Genomic DNA, 15321 nt, shown 5'->3' with positions numbered 1-15321 from the left:
GTTTATAGAATCAGAAGCCAATTGGGAGTGCAGTTGGGTGAACAGCATCTTTGGTTGGTACCACCAACCAAAAGAGTGGTACTTTTGTGTCAGACACCATTGTTCCTTCTCTTTATTTTTCTTGTAGTATTTTTATTACTGTAGTCTTTGAGAACCATCCTGACTACATATTACCTACATTAGCTATGTAGTCCTTCTATTACAATATTACCATCCACTTAGTACCTTAAAAATACATATTTGTCATTTAACACATCAAGAATCAGGAAAGAGTCAGCTAGATCCTCTGCAAATATTCTGCTATAGATGAATGTTTGTGTTCCCAGCCCCTCCAAAAAAAAATTATATGTTAAATCCTAACATCCAGCTGGGTGTGGTGGTGCATGCTGGTAGGCCCAGAAGCTCAGGAGTTTGAAGCAGGAGGACTGCAAATTCTAGGCCAGCCGGGACAACTTGGCAAAACCCTGTCTTGGAATAAAAATTTAAAAAATTTAAAAAGGACTGGGATGTGGCTCAGTGATAGAGTGCCCTGGATTCAATCCCTAATACCACAAGTAAATAAATGAACTTCAAATATCTTGTGTGATTACACTAGGATGTGAGGCTCTGGGAGATGAATAGGTCATGAGGGCAGAGCCCCTTGTGAACAGGAATAATAGCTTATGACAGAGGCCACAGAGAGGGTCTTTTCCTCTTCCACCATGCAAGGAGATGGTGAGACAGTGGCCACCCTGTGCACCGGGAAGCAGACCTTTGCCAGACACTGAATCTGCCAACTTCTGGATCTGAGTTTTCTATTTCAGGAACTGTGGAAACATTTTGTTGTTTATGAGCCCCTCAGTTTGTGGTATTTTTGTTATAACAGTTCAAACAGAATAAGAGAGTGATAATCAAGGTTTCCAACAGTTACCTTCTGAAGCTTGACTGGGAAGGATTCCCTTCTGAGCTCAACTGGTGGCTGCAAGTGCTCAGTTCCTTGCAGGCACTTGGACTGAAAGACTCAGGCTGTTAGCCAGAATGGCCCTTTTCTTTGTCCAAGCCAGCAAGGGAGAGAGTATTCCAGAAAAACAGATGATACAATCACAGAAGCAACATCATATTTCTTCAATGATGTTTTATATGTTAGGAGCAAATCAGATCCCCCCCCCACATTCAAGGGGAAGAGATTTCATAGAGCATCAATATCAGAGTACGGTAGTCATGGGCCACTTTAGAGGCGATCACCATACCTCTAACAAAAAGAAGAGGGTCCAAAACTCCATTCAAATTGTTGAGTATTATGCATTTGTGATGACATTTTATATTCTCAGATCCATCTTGAAAATCAAGGTTTGCAGACTCTCCATTGATTGACTCATCATTGAGGATCCCACACATTTTAATAAGTATATCCCATGTGCCAACCACTGGGGTATTGTTTGGAATACAGACTCTAAGACAAACTCCAATTCTAAAAGAATAATGCTTCTATTTGATTTGACCAAGGATAGAAAAATGCAAATCATGGCTGTGATTTTACAAATCTTTTTCTGAGGGAAACTCTTCTTAGCCATCTCTAGTCCTTGAAATCCTTAAATTTATCCAGGATATCCTCAACCTTCTTTTGACAATGAAATAAGTAATTCCTGTAAGATCTTGATTCTGGGAAAGGGCCCAATTAGGGAGAGGGCAGGAAACCTGTCAATACTGAAATCAGAAGTTGGCATCCATCAAATGGGGGCCCATATGGATATTCTGTCACTGGTGTCAGTTTTAGTGGCTATGAGAACCATCTGGGGACCTTTAGTCTTCACATGTCTAGTATGTTCCAAGCACCAAGCACTTCAGTATTATTGGTTCATTTAATATTTTCTAATAACCCAGTGAGACTATCACAATTCTATTACTTACTCTTTTGCAAATGAGGTTCAAGAGGGCTGATGTGCGTCCTTTAAGGACTCATAGCTTATCAGGAATAGAAGGGACACAGCTGACTTTGAGACCAGGCACACAGTCTAGCCATGTGTTCCTCTGCAGACTCGGGTACCAATTTACTCGTGAGGAATGTGGTAACTCATGCTCCAGCCTCCTGAATGGGTCCTACTTTAAGTGAAGAAAAGGATACCCCGCTTTCTTTGTCAGCCATATTTGTCATTTACTAGAAAGTTCAGATAGAAATTAAAATTGGACATAAAATTGGACTGAAATCCTCTCCTAGTGCTTTCTCCACTGATGATCATTTAGAAGAATAACATTTTTCAAGAACCTTCCAAAGCTCAATGATACTCTGGTGGAAACTTTATTTTTTTTTCTTTTTCTTTTTTTCTAAGTGATGTCCATAGGTATTCTATCTCTTTAGAATGAGGTCGCCATTTTCCTCAAGGTTACTTGTTAATTCTGACCCTCTGGGCAGGACCATTCTAGAAGCTCCAAGAGTAAACAGTAGTCTCAGTGTCCCTGGGCCTTCCTTATCACAGCTTCCCAGAAGAAAGTTGTCTATTTTTTTTTAATCCCTCAAGATGATTGTTTAGTTATATTCTGCCACAAGGACATTCTTCTTAGAATCTCAAAGGTTTACACAGGACTAAAACCCCACCAGATTAACATTTAAAAAAATTTTTTTTTGGTTGTTAGGATTGTATTTGAAAGTCCAAATAATAACTTTCTATTTCTCCTGGATACTAAAGTGAGGATTTGGCCACAGTGGGCTCTCCCCTCCCCCCACCCCCATTTGGCAACATCCTCTCACAGTGGGAAGCTCTCTAGCACATCCCACTATCAGGGCTCTGCTTGGTGCACCTGTTCCTCAGACCTGGGAAATTTCCACTCCCTGCTCTGGATGTGCTTACTCAGTGAGGTCTAACAGCACCAGCAGCACTGAGGCCTTCTCAGAAATGCAGCATTTCAGGTCTCGTTTCACACTTGAGTAATCAGTCTACATTTCAGCAAGAGCCCAGATGATCTCATTGCAGGTTAATGTTTGAGGGAACCTAAATACTTCCAGTCTCATCTTTTTTCATCACATACCCAAGTGCAATTTTATATTCCCACATCATTGAAATCCTGGTGAATTTCCTACTCAGAAGGGCTTTTCTTCTTCTTGTCTTTGTTGCTTTGTAATCCCATCAGCTTGGGAGGCTGAGGCAGGAGGATTTCAAGTTTAAGGCCAACCTCAACAACTCATCCAGGCCCTGTTTCAAAATAAAAATAAAAAAATAATAAAAAGGGCTGGGATGTGGCTCAATGGTTAAGTGCACCTGACTTCAATCCCTGATACCAAAAAACAAAAAAAAATTTAGAAGTCATTTGGATTCCTCTAAGAAGACTTTTCAGAAACTCACTGCTCTTTCCCCACTCTATCCTCCTGAGCAAGGTAAGCATTCCTCCTCTCTGTTCTACTAATAATTTGCTAATAATATGATTCTCCAAGATTGCAAGTTGACTTCTATAGATGTCTAGATTTTAAACTTTTTTTTTTCTTTTTGCAATACTGGGGATTGAACTCAGGTGTAATCTACCGTTGAGCTAAATTCTCAGCCCCCCCTTTTTTTTAAGACAGAGAGAGAGAGAGAGAGAGAGAGAAATTTAATATTTATTTTTTAGTTTTCGGCGGACACAACATCTTTGTTTGTATGTGGTGCTGAGGATCGAACCCGGGCTGCACGCATGCCAGGCGAGCGCGCTACCGCTTGAGCCACATCCCCAGCCCAGCCCTTTTTATTTTTTATTTTGAGACAAGGTCTCCCTAAGTTGTCAAGCTTAGATTTTGAATTTCTTGTGAGCACGAAGAATGTTTTTTGGTTTTGCTTTTGTGCTATAGATTGACTCCAAGGCCTTGTGTATTCGAAGTATGTGCTCTACCTCTCCCCCACTCCCTTGCCCATGGAGAATATTTTATTATTCATTTTTCTAGCATTGGGTTCTATATCTAGTTAAATGGAAGCCACCTCCCCCACCCCCCAAAAAAAAGGTTATATCCATGCCTTAATTTCTGGGACCCATGAACATGACCTATGAAAATTGATGGTACCAAGATGAAATCATTCCTGTTAGATCCAGACAAAATTGGAATAAGGAAGTAATTAAGAGGGAGTGCTCATGCCTACTTACCTGAGATAAATACTGTTTCAAGAACTTTCTAAAATCCTACAAAGATTCCTTCCTGTTCTACACACAACCATGCTTTGTATGTACAGGTTTCTGCAACAGGGTTTATCTTTAACAGTCTTGAAGACTGCAAAACGCTTGCTCAGAAGCAGCACCTCCAATGAGTTGGCTGCCAATTCTGCCTCAGATCTCCAAGACCAGTGAACTTGGTATCCTAGTAACTAACAAAGTTTTCCCCTCTTAGCTTTAAAAACTTTTCCTTGCCTCAGCTTCCTTGAAAACACTCTCCTACTATATACTCCCATTGCAGTGCTATTCTATTTCTCAATAAACTTAATCAATCTTTAGAGAATCTCTGTAATTTCAGTTGACAGGCCTTTTGTTGGCAAAAGGGTCTTTACAGATATAATTAGGTTAGAGGTCTCATTATGAGACCATGCTGGCTTATCAGGTGGGCATTAAATCCAATGGCAAGCGTCCTTACAAAAGGCACACAGCAGAGAAGGGGTCTCCTCCATGTGAAGACAAGGATGAGTCCAGTGAAACACAGTCACAAGGAACTCCCGAAGCTACGAGAAGCTTGAAGAGGCAAGAACTTCAGAGGGAACGTTCTCCCCTGTCAACACCTTGATTTCATGCTGCTGGCCTGAAAATTTCTGTTCTCTTTAATCTACTCAGTTTGTAAGACTCTGTTTTGACAGGCAGTCATAGGAAACTAAGTGCCTAACATATCATTTAATAATTTTCTAAGTGCATTATAGAAGCTGCCAATCTCTGAGCACCAATTTAGTCACCAAGCATGTTTGCAGATGCTTTGAACAGGTAACCTGGAGATTGGGTGGAAACACGGTTTGTGAAAAAGGGTATATAGATGCACAAAAGAGAATGGAAGCAGAGGAGAAGGATGTTTGTGTATTACACATTTCCCGCCCCCCCCCAAGGACTTGACTAAGGGTGAGGCTCTGAATAAATCAGATAGACAAGATGATCTACTTGTGCAAGTTGATCTGCTTTTGTCAGCTTCCAGCCTGTGCTGGGTCAAGGACTCATGAAATCTTGAAACACTAATATCATCATTTGAAAAGAAGAACAAGACATGGGCCAAGGTCAATGAGTCAAAGAGCAGTTTAAAACTCTTCATGTTTATCCTAATTGTATTCTCCTGTATAACTTTCGAGGACTTAGAGGACATGGTATCTATTATACCAAACGAATATTTAAGTTCAACAAGTCGTTGGCATTTTTTTTTTCTGAAAAATGAGTAATGAAATCGAATATTTTCTTAAGACTAGCTCCAGTAAGCAGAAATGAATTGGTAAATGTTTAACAACCAATTGGGGTGCAGGTCCTAATTTACAGGGGTCACTGATTTCTCTAATGTTAATACATCTACCATTATTGATCTCAGAGTAAGAATGGGATGTCAATATGGTAGGAAAATTCCTGAAAATTTAACACTTGTCTCTAGCAGGCTCTGGCACAGAGAGAAAAGGGAGAACTAACACCAAAGAACCATTGCAGGTTGACATTAGAGAGGCCCACTGACTTGAAGTGGGAGAGAACAAGGACAGGAAGAGGATGAATAATGCTTCCCGCCAAATGATCCACCCAAGTAACACAAATGGGAGTGAACCAAAAAAAGAAAAGAGTAGCACCTCTAATAGGGTTTCATTGTGTGACACTCTACCTCTACACACACACACACACACACGGATACAGAGTAAAGCTCACACCATGTTGCTTTCTTTCTTTCCGTGTATGACCCAGGAAGCTGTAAGGGGCTGTTTCCCACAAACTGATAGGAAACATTTTCTTTCCTAAGAAATGAAAACTGCAATGAACCTAATGTCCTACCCAGGTATTAAGGAATATTAAGAAAAATCAAAGTAAGACCCAAACCACCTGGAATAGCCTGATTATCAAGAGCAAGCGGGTGCTCATCAACCTTTGTTTAGAATCCTTGACTCAGCGCAATCACCAGTCCCAAACTAACATCTTAAATTTTGCCCAGTTCTATGCCTTTCAAACCCCTGTTTCAATGTCACCAGGCACAGGCTCTAGAACCTTATAGGTACACTTCACTAGCATCCCATTTCAACCTTATTAGATCTTGCTAAGGGTGTTTTCCTATTATTGCTGTAATCCTAATAAATTTGGTTGCTTTCCAGCCGTCTAGCTGTGGCAATAGGTGGTCATGACAGTTGTAGGAAATCTCAATAAAAACCGCTTCACCTCTACTTTGCATATCTTGTTGGATGGAGGGTAAGGTTTTGAACTACAGCTATCACCTTGTGATCAGTGTGTTCAATGATGGGACCAAAGGCTGAGGATGCACAGTGGGATGGATGAGTGGAGGGTAGCAAGCATGGAAAGAGCGTGGATTAGAAAACAGCCACAATTCACGAACCTCCAGTCTTCCTGACCTTCCCCTGAGGGCTTTGGAGGTTTTGGTGCTATTCTGTTGCTCAGTATTGTTGTGGCAGGAGGACAGAATTTCCAGTGAGCCTCAGATTGGCAAGAAGAGCAGGCAGAGGCCATACTGATATGGAGGCATAAACTGTTCATGGCAGCTTTTAGAAACAGTGAGAAACCTCACTGGAATAAGGTGGCACCCAAAGTAAAAGCACATATCCTGGTGCCATTGAGATTCTATACAAACCAGTGGTTTGGTGGGTCTCAAAAGTTTAATTTTAAGCCTGGTGTGGTGGCGCATGCCCGTCATCCCAGCGGTTTGGGAGGCTGAGGCAGGAGGATCATGAGTTCAAAGCCAGCCTTAGCAAAAAAGCGGGTCGCTAAGCAACTCAATGAGACCCTGTCTCTAAATAAAATGCAAAATAGGGCTGGGGATGTGGCTCAGTGGTGGAGCACCCCTGAGTTCAATTCCTGGAAACTTCCCTCCAAAAAAGTTTAATTTTAGGTTGAACCACAGATTTATATGTAATGTTTATATATAGTGTTTACACAACTACTTGGTAAAATACACAGTAGGGTTTGTTCAGGTTCGCCATTTTGCGAGGCAGCGGCAGTGGCGGCGGCAGCGGCGGCTGGAGCCTCTGATTGGGTTTCGGGGTCCGGTACTGGAGCCAATCAGCGCGGGCAGCGAACCAGGGGAGCGAGGCACGGAGTGCACCACCTCACAGGCTTCTAGGCTCTCCAAAGTGAAGCTCACTGTGGACAGGATTCTATCTGGAAGGGGCCATGGAACAGTATACGGCGAATAGCAATAGCTCAACAGAGCAGATTGTTGTGCAGGCTGGACAGATTCAGCAGCAGGTCCAGGGCCAACCATTAATGGTGCAAGTCAGTGGAGGCCAATTAATCACATCAACTGGCCAACCTATTATGGTCCAGGCTGTCCCCGGGGGACAAGGTCAAACCATCATGCAAGTACCTGTTTCTGGGACACAGGGTTTGCAACAGATACAACTGGTTCCACCTGGACAGATCCAAATCCAGGGTGGGCAGGCTGTGCAGGTCCAGGGACAGCAGGGTCAGACCCAGCAGATCATCATTCAGCAGCCTCAGACAGCCGTCACTGCTGGCCAGACTCAGACTCAACAGCAAATTGCTGTTCAGGGACAGCAAGTGGCACAGACTGCTGAAGGGCAAACCATTGTCTACCAGCCAGTTAATGCAGATGGTACTATTCTCCAGCAAGTTACAGTCCCTGTTTCAGGCATGATCACCATCCCAGCAGCCAGTTTGGCAGGAGCACAGATTGTTCAGACAGGAGCCAATACCAACACAACCAGCAGTGGACAAGGGACTGTCACTGTTACATTACCAGTGGCAGGCAATGTGGTCAATTCAGGAGGAATGGTCATGATGGTGCCTGGAGCTGGCTCTGTCCCTGCTATCCAGAGAATCCCCCTACCTGGAGCAGAGATGCTTGAAGAAGAGCCCCTCTATGTGAATGCCAAACAGTACCACCGTATTCTCAAAAGAAGGCAAGCTCGGGCAAAACTAGAAGCAGAAGGGAAAATTCCAAAGGAAAGAAGGAAATACCTGCATGAGTCTCGGCACCGTCATGCCATGGCTCGGAAGCGTGGTGAAGGTGGACGATTTTTCTCTCCCAAAGAAAAGGATAGTCCCCATATGCAGGATCCAAACCAAGCTGATGAAGAAGCAATGACACAGATAATTCGAGTCTCCTAACCCCAGGCCATATGATGGAGCTGATCCAGGTCATATTCCTTGCCGATGTTTTCCACTGTTCCAGGAAATTGATCTACTCTTCCAATGGGACACTGACGATCACTTCTGCCCTTTTCTACAGGACAGAAACCACTTAGTTTTTAATAAGTGGCTCAGTATTATAATTGCAGCAATGTCTGGCAAATTGAAGTTGCAAGCCTTTGTCTCACCCTTTCAGTCAGGACCTATTTTAGACTGTTTAACATTTGACATTTCATGGATTAGGATGATACAAGGAGACACTTGCCAGCCCAGCAGTATACAAGCACTTATGTTGACTGGTGAAGCCAGCCAGCCATCTCAGCAGGGAAGAACATCCTTCTCGACCTGAACTGCAGTCAGGGAAGCCGCAGCTCATTCCTTCCCATGGAATCTAGATAGCATCCATCCCTCTGGTGGGGGATCTCAGGCTGACCAACTGAATAGACACTTTGTATTCAGATGGCCTCTGAGCAAGAAAGTTCCATACTGTGATATGAAAACAATAAATTCTCTGAGATACAGCCATCTAATCTGTGGTAATAATAAGAATCTCTGTGGGTTCATATTTTTGGACTCTAGGGATAAAGTGATAAAATTTTGAAGAAGCTAAAATATACATTGCTGAATCTCTCTTTTTAGCTTTGACAAGTTGTGGTCTGCTTGTCTCTGTTAACAGGTCATCAGGACCATAGGTCTTGCTGTGGCTACTTTTCAGACAATATAGAGGGTCCTGGAACTGGAAACTGCCTTTCCTAAGTAGAAAACAAAACTTTTCAAAAACTTCTGTGCTGATGCACTGAAAACATCTGTAGTAATTCCTAAACAGAGAGGCAAATTACAGATTTTCAAGTGTAGTCTTTTTGATGACATTTGGGGAATAGAAGAGTGTTTCAGTCTAGGAAGAAAGAGAAAGAGTAGTCTACCTATCAGGTGTTGTCATAGAGCTTGATTCTCCTCCAGTGGATGAGTACCTGGAATGGATCATTAAGATGAAGAGACTAATTCACATTTATTCTAAAACCTTTTTACAAGTACTGCCAGGGAGAATTTTGAGATTGAGTCCTTGACAAAGGGCCAGGAAAGCACTATTCAAACACACTGTCCTGGACATAGTCCAGGTTACCTGCTATAGCTTGATGTGGATGTTGGCCTCATTCCAGCAGCATTTTGTGCTGGCTCCAGAGAGCAGACATTCTTATTCTTCCCATGGCAGCTGATTCTTTGGTGCCATTTGCATTTGTTTTCCCCTTTCTCCATAGGCCTTGTGCAGAAAGGTTTTCACACTGCACCCATACTATAGGAATAAACTACAGTCTGGAAAAAAGTAGAGATGCCTGCAGGGTCAGGAACTGAGCCACAGTTGCCAGAATGAGTTGGACCTCAGAAATCTATTTTCCAGGTGTTGAACTCTGGGAGACAGAACCAAGATGATATTTCAGAAGAGTTGGCTGCCTTCTCTGGAAACAAAGAAGGAAAATCCAATAATTCTGAAGACCATTTGGGGTTGTCTTAAATACCAAGAGTAAAGATTGCATCCTTGATATCACTCTAAATGCATTAGGACAGAAAAGAAACCCTTTGAAGAGAAAATCAGAGGGGGAGGCCATAGTAAAGGTAGAAATAGAGGTATAGAGCTATGCAAAGGAAACTGGAAGTGAAATATCTTCCTAGATCCGGGAATCTAGTAGTTTTTCCTGCTTTCCAGGTGTCAGAGGGCTGACTCTTTGGTAAGCTCACTCGAAATTTCTGGCTCTTTTATGTTTCAGAAATTAGACCACCCCAGTTTTTTCAGATAACATTAAAGATGATGAGGAATTTATCTTGGGGTTAGTTTAGGAGTCTAAGATGGAGAGTTTAGAGAGAGATTCCTCAGACCTAATTTCTAGTGCTGAAGCCAATGGTGGTTCTAAAATACTATTTATTTGTGTCTATAAGTTTGTACATAGTAATACCAACCTCATTGTTACTGAATTTTTCATGGAGGGGGGCAAGTTTGACTTTTGTTTGAAATGAAATGCATCAGTTGTCATTTTGTCACTGCATTTCAGATAGCTCATGACCCTTTTATAATGGTTATTTTTTGCACACCATAATAGCCCACAAAGTGGGAACAGGGGAGTTGACCTTTGGATTTTTTTTCCTTTATTACTAATTATTCTACTCATTTGTCCTTGTGACTGCAGTGATGACTTCAATGATGCAGAGCGAACAGATGAATGAATAATTGGTTTGATGCATAGTTGTGTCACTTCTTGAGAGCTTTTTTCTTTTTTTGCAGGATAATTGTAAATGTATATATTTTAATTGCACTGGTACATTGAACGTGTCAGTGTCTATGCCACTGGACCAACAGCATTTTCTAGCTACAGGGTGCCTAATAATGTCTTGATTTTCCTTTGGGGCTCACTATATAGGTTTTCTCCCAGCTGTAGGGGGAGTACAGGCTATCAATCATTGATGTCATTGCAATTGTTATTTTTTAAAATAAATTTATTAAAATACTAAAAAATGATCTGAAAAAAAAAAAAAATACACAGTAGGGCCATTCTAGAAAACAATAACGTACTATATATTTAAAAAATCTGGAACAAATGATTTTTGAATATTTTCAACATAAAGAAATGATAAATGTTTGAGAAGATAGCTATGTTCACCCTGATTTAAACATTATACAATGTATACATGTATTGAAACCTCACAGTACCCCATAAATATGTATAATTTTTTATGTATTCATTTAAAAATAAATTTAAATGAAAAACATTCATACATACGGTTTAGTTTTGTGAAATTTCCATTCCACAGCAATTCTGCAGTGTCTGGTACCTGTGTGCAGGTATAGGATGTGTCTGCAGGACCCTTCTTCAGTTGAGGGGAAAAACCATCCACCATCAGGTTTACTGTTCTCGTTCTCCTACTTCAGGGTGCCTGGGCTGTTCTATGTCCCAAAGAGAATACTCAATTTATGAAACAAGTATTAATGAGCAGTTTATTACATTAACTTTAAACATTCATACTAATTATCACCCATTCACATTCAAACTATTGCTGACAACTTGTTTACAGCAACCAAGCTGTAAACATTAGCCCAGTCATTTCACACAAGTTTAAAGAGACCTCTCAGGATCACTGGAAGACAAAACTACTCAGCAGGTAGTTTACCACCGGCCCCTGCACCAAATCCCAGTTGGAACATCTTCATGCCTTTGTTGTTACAAGAATAATTTTCTATATTAGACTGTTTTCATTTTATGAAGTTTCCTCATAAGTGCTAACTTTTTTTTTTTTTTTTTGGTACCCGGGATTGAACTTGGGGGTATGTGACCACTGAGTCACATCCCCAGCCTTATTTTGTATTTTATTTAGAGACAGCTAACTTTTTTTTTTGGTACCTGGGATTGAACTTGGGGGTATGGGACCACTGAGTCACATCCCCAGCCTTATTTTGTATTTTATTTAGAGACACGGTGTCACTGAGTTGTTTAGTGCCTCACTTTTGCTGAGGCTGGCTTTGAACTCATGATCCTCCTGCCTCAGCCTCCAGAGTCGAGGGGATTACATGAGTGCACCATCGTGCCCGGTAGTGCTAAATTCTTTTACCTGTAGCAATTTAAATACTTTATTGATTTATTTTGACCAAATTCTTTATTTGCCCAGGATTTAAGTTGTTTGAAGAGCTCTCTGGGCCTTCACTATCTTGCCTTTTACTGGCTTACTTTTACTCCCTAAATCAGTGATGTTCCTCTATTTTTCTTACCCTTTTCTCTGGAAGTATATAGATTTTTCCTACAAGAGTTAAAGGTTTGATAACACCTCAGCATATTTAAAAAAAATCTTTCGTAGGATGATTATCATAGAAATAATCTGATATTGCCGATAACCTCCAACATTTACATTTTCTTGGTTGTCTAAAAGAAACACAGCCCATGATTTATTCATTTTTCATTGCTTTGAACTTAATTTACCTTTATGAAAAAATACATACAATTTAGTTACAAGATCAGACAGTGCTATAAGGTTTATAATTAAAGTATCAAAACAAAACAAAACTACAAGTCCAGGTCTCTTCTCCGACCTCCTGCTACAGAGACACAGTCATGTTCAACTTTATTTCTTTAAATAGAATTTACATTAGATTTCTTAGCTTTTTAATTTTAGATAGTATCAGTAGCTTCCTCTTATTATTCCTCACTCCCTACAGAGCTTTTCTTCCCATATCATTTCAATAGATTGCAGAGTACTTGATTAAATCTTTTTCTATGGTGTACTTTGTGAGCAAGAACTATTTCTCAGCTGAGCAAAGACACTCTTCACTGATCAACAATTCTTATGTAGTTAACAATTGTCTCATTTTCCTATGTTGTTTTATCTCTTTCTTTCTTTCCTTTCTCCTTCCCTTCCTCACTTCCTTCCTTCCTTCCTTTTTCTTTCTTCCTTTCTTAATATTCAAACACAAATTTATCTCTCAACTTTTCTATGAGGCTAGAAAGCTTTTCTTGATATAGTCAAACATCTATCAAATGATGATTTCTATTTATTTTTTTCCTGCAAGGAATCTTTTCATGAATCTTCTATATTTGGTTCTAATTTGGGACAGCTGTTGCCATCATTCTAGGGATTTCTATCTTTCAAGCATAATTTTAGTAATCACTTTACCTTTTTCCTTTCCTATAGGAGCTATAATAAGCAGAATTGGATCATGGTTAAATATGATAGGCACACCAGAAAAGTCTGTTTTATTAAATGTCTATCATCCATTTGTTTACTTGTCTTGCCAGTAGTAGGAACTGAACCCAGGGGTTTTCCACTACTGAACTACATCCCCAGAACACACACCCTCTCCCTTTATTGAGGCAGGGTATTGTTAAGTTGCCAAGGTTAGACTCAAACTTGTGATCCTCCTGCCTCAGCCTCACAATTCACTGGGATTACAGGTATCCACCACCATGCCTAGTGTGCCTATCACATGACGCAACAAGCAGACAGTTCCTGATAAGAACCCCAAAGCCACGCTGCCTCATCTCCCAGGGATCTTTGTTCTCTTGTGTAAAATAAATGCTAGGTATATGTGATCACTTAATAAATATTTGTCACTCTTCATTCAAAGTCGTTGCCACATGGAGTTTATAATCCAGAGAGAAGACAAATAATAATAACAAATAAATAACATGAATTCAGATAATGAATATTACTGTAAAGCAAATAATGTAGACTGAGAGGTAAAAGAATGAGAGAGTAAGGACTAGAGAGAATTTTAGGGAAGCATTTTGTGGAGGTCAGACTGAGGAAGGCTAGAGGGAGAGTTAAGGACGTGGAAGTTGGGGAAATGGAAATGAAGGAAGATAAGAGCTTGGCCTGCTGTGGGAAGAGGGGAGACAATAGGAAAAGTTAGGGTTGGAACATACATTGAAGGTAGCGCTCGCAGCATTTGTAGGTAATTTGGACATAGAACAGGAACAAAGCAAAGGTATCAGTGATGACTCTCCAAAGTACATCAGACCAAAGGGAGCACCTGAAGCCTGCAGAGAACACGAGGTGCCTTAGAGGTTGGCCATTTGGGAATTTGATTGGTTATAAGAGAAGCAGTGGAGAAATGCAGCAAAGAAATGTTGAATCGAGGGTCAATGAGCACCTTACAAGCTCTGTATTAAAGGATGGTTTTGTTTATAATAGATTTGAGAAGAGATAATTGCAAGCAATGAGGGAGGCTAGGGCAGGGCACAGTGGTATACACCTGTTATCCCGGCAGCTGGGGAGGCTAAGGCAGGAGGGTGGCAAGTTCAAAGCCGGCCTCAGCAACTTAGCAAGACCCTGTGCAGTTTAGTGAGACCCAGACTCAAAATAAAAAATGAAAAGGGCTGGGGATGTGGCTCAGTGGTTAAGTGGGTTCAATCTCTGATATGAAAGGAAGGAAGGAAGGAAGGAAGGAAGGAAGGAAGGAAGGAAGAGGGAAGGAAGGAGGAAATAAAATAAAATAGATTTTCATTTTTATCAAGCAATTCACCATTGACCACGATTTCATATTAATATATTTACCTTGGTCAATAGCAAATGTATAACAAATTATTATTTTAAAATTGACATGCAATATTTAAATTCAACTCTCTTTCTTTTTATTCATCCTACCATATCCATCTATTGCAAGACAGAATTGCTCCTTCTACTAAAAAAAAAAAATTAAATTCCCTAACAAAATCAATAAAACATGGATTGGATCAGTAAGACATTCTTGGATGGATTTTCACACATATTTTTCATACACATTTGGAAAGAGGTTTTGGTCTTAAAGAGAGGAAGTATGACCTAGTCCCCCTCTAGACCCCCAAAGTTTTATAGCCCCAGAAAATTAGTAATACCTCTGCCTTTTTCTTCTACAACAAGTAATCGATTCCTCCAGGAAGTCAAGGACGGTAATTCTCAGAGGAAATTCACATGATGAATTTCTCTCTGGACTAACATTCACAGCTATTTGAAGTTCTGAGTCTCAACATCAGACGTAGGAATCACTTTTAGCATTAAAACTTCCACAGGCCAAAGGGCAATGATAAGAGTTAAGGAGATTGCACAACAGGGACCTTTACCTCCATCAACCACCCTCTTGGTCAAATAGAAAATCCACTAGTATCTCTAGTATCTGAAATGGCCACTTAGTTCTCCTATCTGAAACAAGAAACACAATACAGTGTAATCCTGAGCTGACTGAAGAATGTTTCTTCGGATGAACACAATGCTCATTAAAACACTCATTTAGGAAAAAAATTTAAAAAATAAAAACAAAAAAGCTCATTCACATAAGGTCATAATCTATTTTTTAATTAAAAAATTTATTACACAAATCTGTAAATACATTTCTTGAAAATAGTTTTATATTACATTTCCTGCTTCTTTGGAAAACGTGAATTTCATGTTCATATCTTGCCAGCCCTCACCTCCCCCTATCTTCCCCGAGTCGACCTTAGATATCTGACTGTGAAAGGTTTTAGGGAGATGTAATCTGTGTGGGTGGCAGGAATAAAGAGCCTGTGTTTTCAAGAGTTTGAACTATGACTACATGGTGAT

The 15321-nt window shown here is 40.5% G+C and overlaps 1 protein-coding gene and 1 long non-coding RNA gene across 6 annotated transcripts in view; one reads left to right on the top strand and one right to left on the bottom strand.

Annotated features, from left to right (window-relative positions):
- LOC124103210 (uncharacterized) overlaps positions 1–14763 on the bottom strand; it is an 83155-nt gene extending 68392 nt beyond the window's left edge. For 4 of the 5 annotated variants that reach the window (XR_009228245.1, XR_009228247.1, XR_009228246.1 and 1 more), the window contains exons 1-2: positions 14619–14763; positions 11037–11200 (exon numbers count right to left, since the gene is read on the bottom strand). This is a non-coding gene — a long non-coding RNA (uncharacterized LOC124103210). Of the gene's footprint in view, positions 1–1099; positions 3171–11036; positions 11201–14618 lie in introns of those variants that run through there. The other variant, XR_006855131.2, reaches the window with a different exon arrangement.
- Positions 7088–10774, top strand: LOC124103208 (nuclear transcription factor Y subunit alpha-like). The gene has a single exon (XM_046459708.2). It carries the CDS (start codon positions 7285–7287, stop codon positions 8239–8241), a length of 957 nt encoding a protein of 318 aa, XP_046315664.1. The 5' UTR covers positions 7088–7284; the 3' UTR covers positions 8242–10774.
- Positions 14764–15321: the final 558 nt, after the last annotated feature.

The sequence above is a fragment of the Marmota monax genome, unplaced genomic scaffold, assembly GCF_021218885.2.
Source record: "Marmota monax isolate L192 unplaced genomic scaffold, Marmota_monax_Labrador192_F-V1.1 WCK01_AAM20220418_F8-fsc00427, whole genome shotgun sequence".
Taxonomy (NCBI): domain Eukaryota; kingdom Metazoa; phylum Chordata; class Mammalia; order Rodentia; family Sciuridae; genus Marmota; species Marmota monax.
Note: the sequence above shows the minus strand (reverse complement) of the source record. Positions and strands in the feature narration are given on the sequence as shown.

What these genes read in the sequence shown, in the direction of transcription:
- LOC124103208 (XM_046459708.2), top strand. Translation starts at nt 7,285, where the DNA reads ATGGAACAGTATACGGCGAATAGCAATAGCTCAACAGAGCAGATTGTT.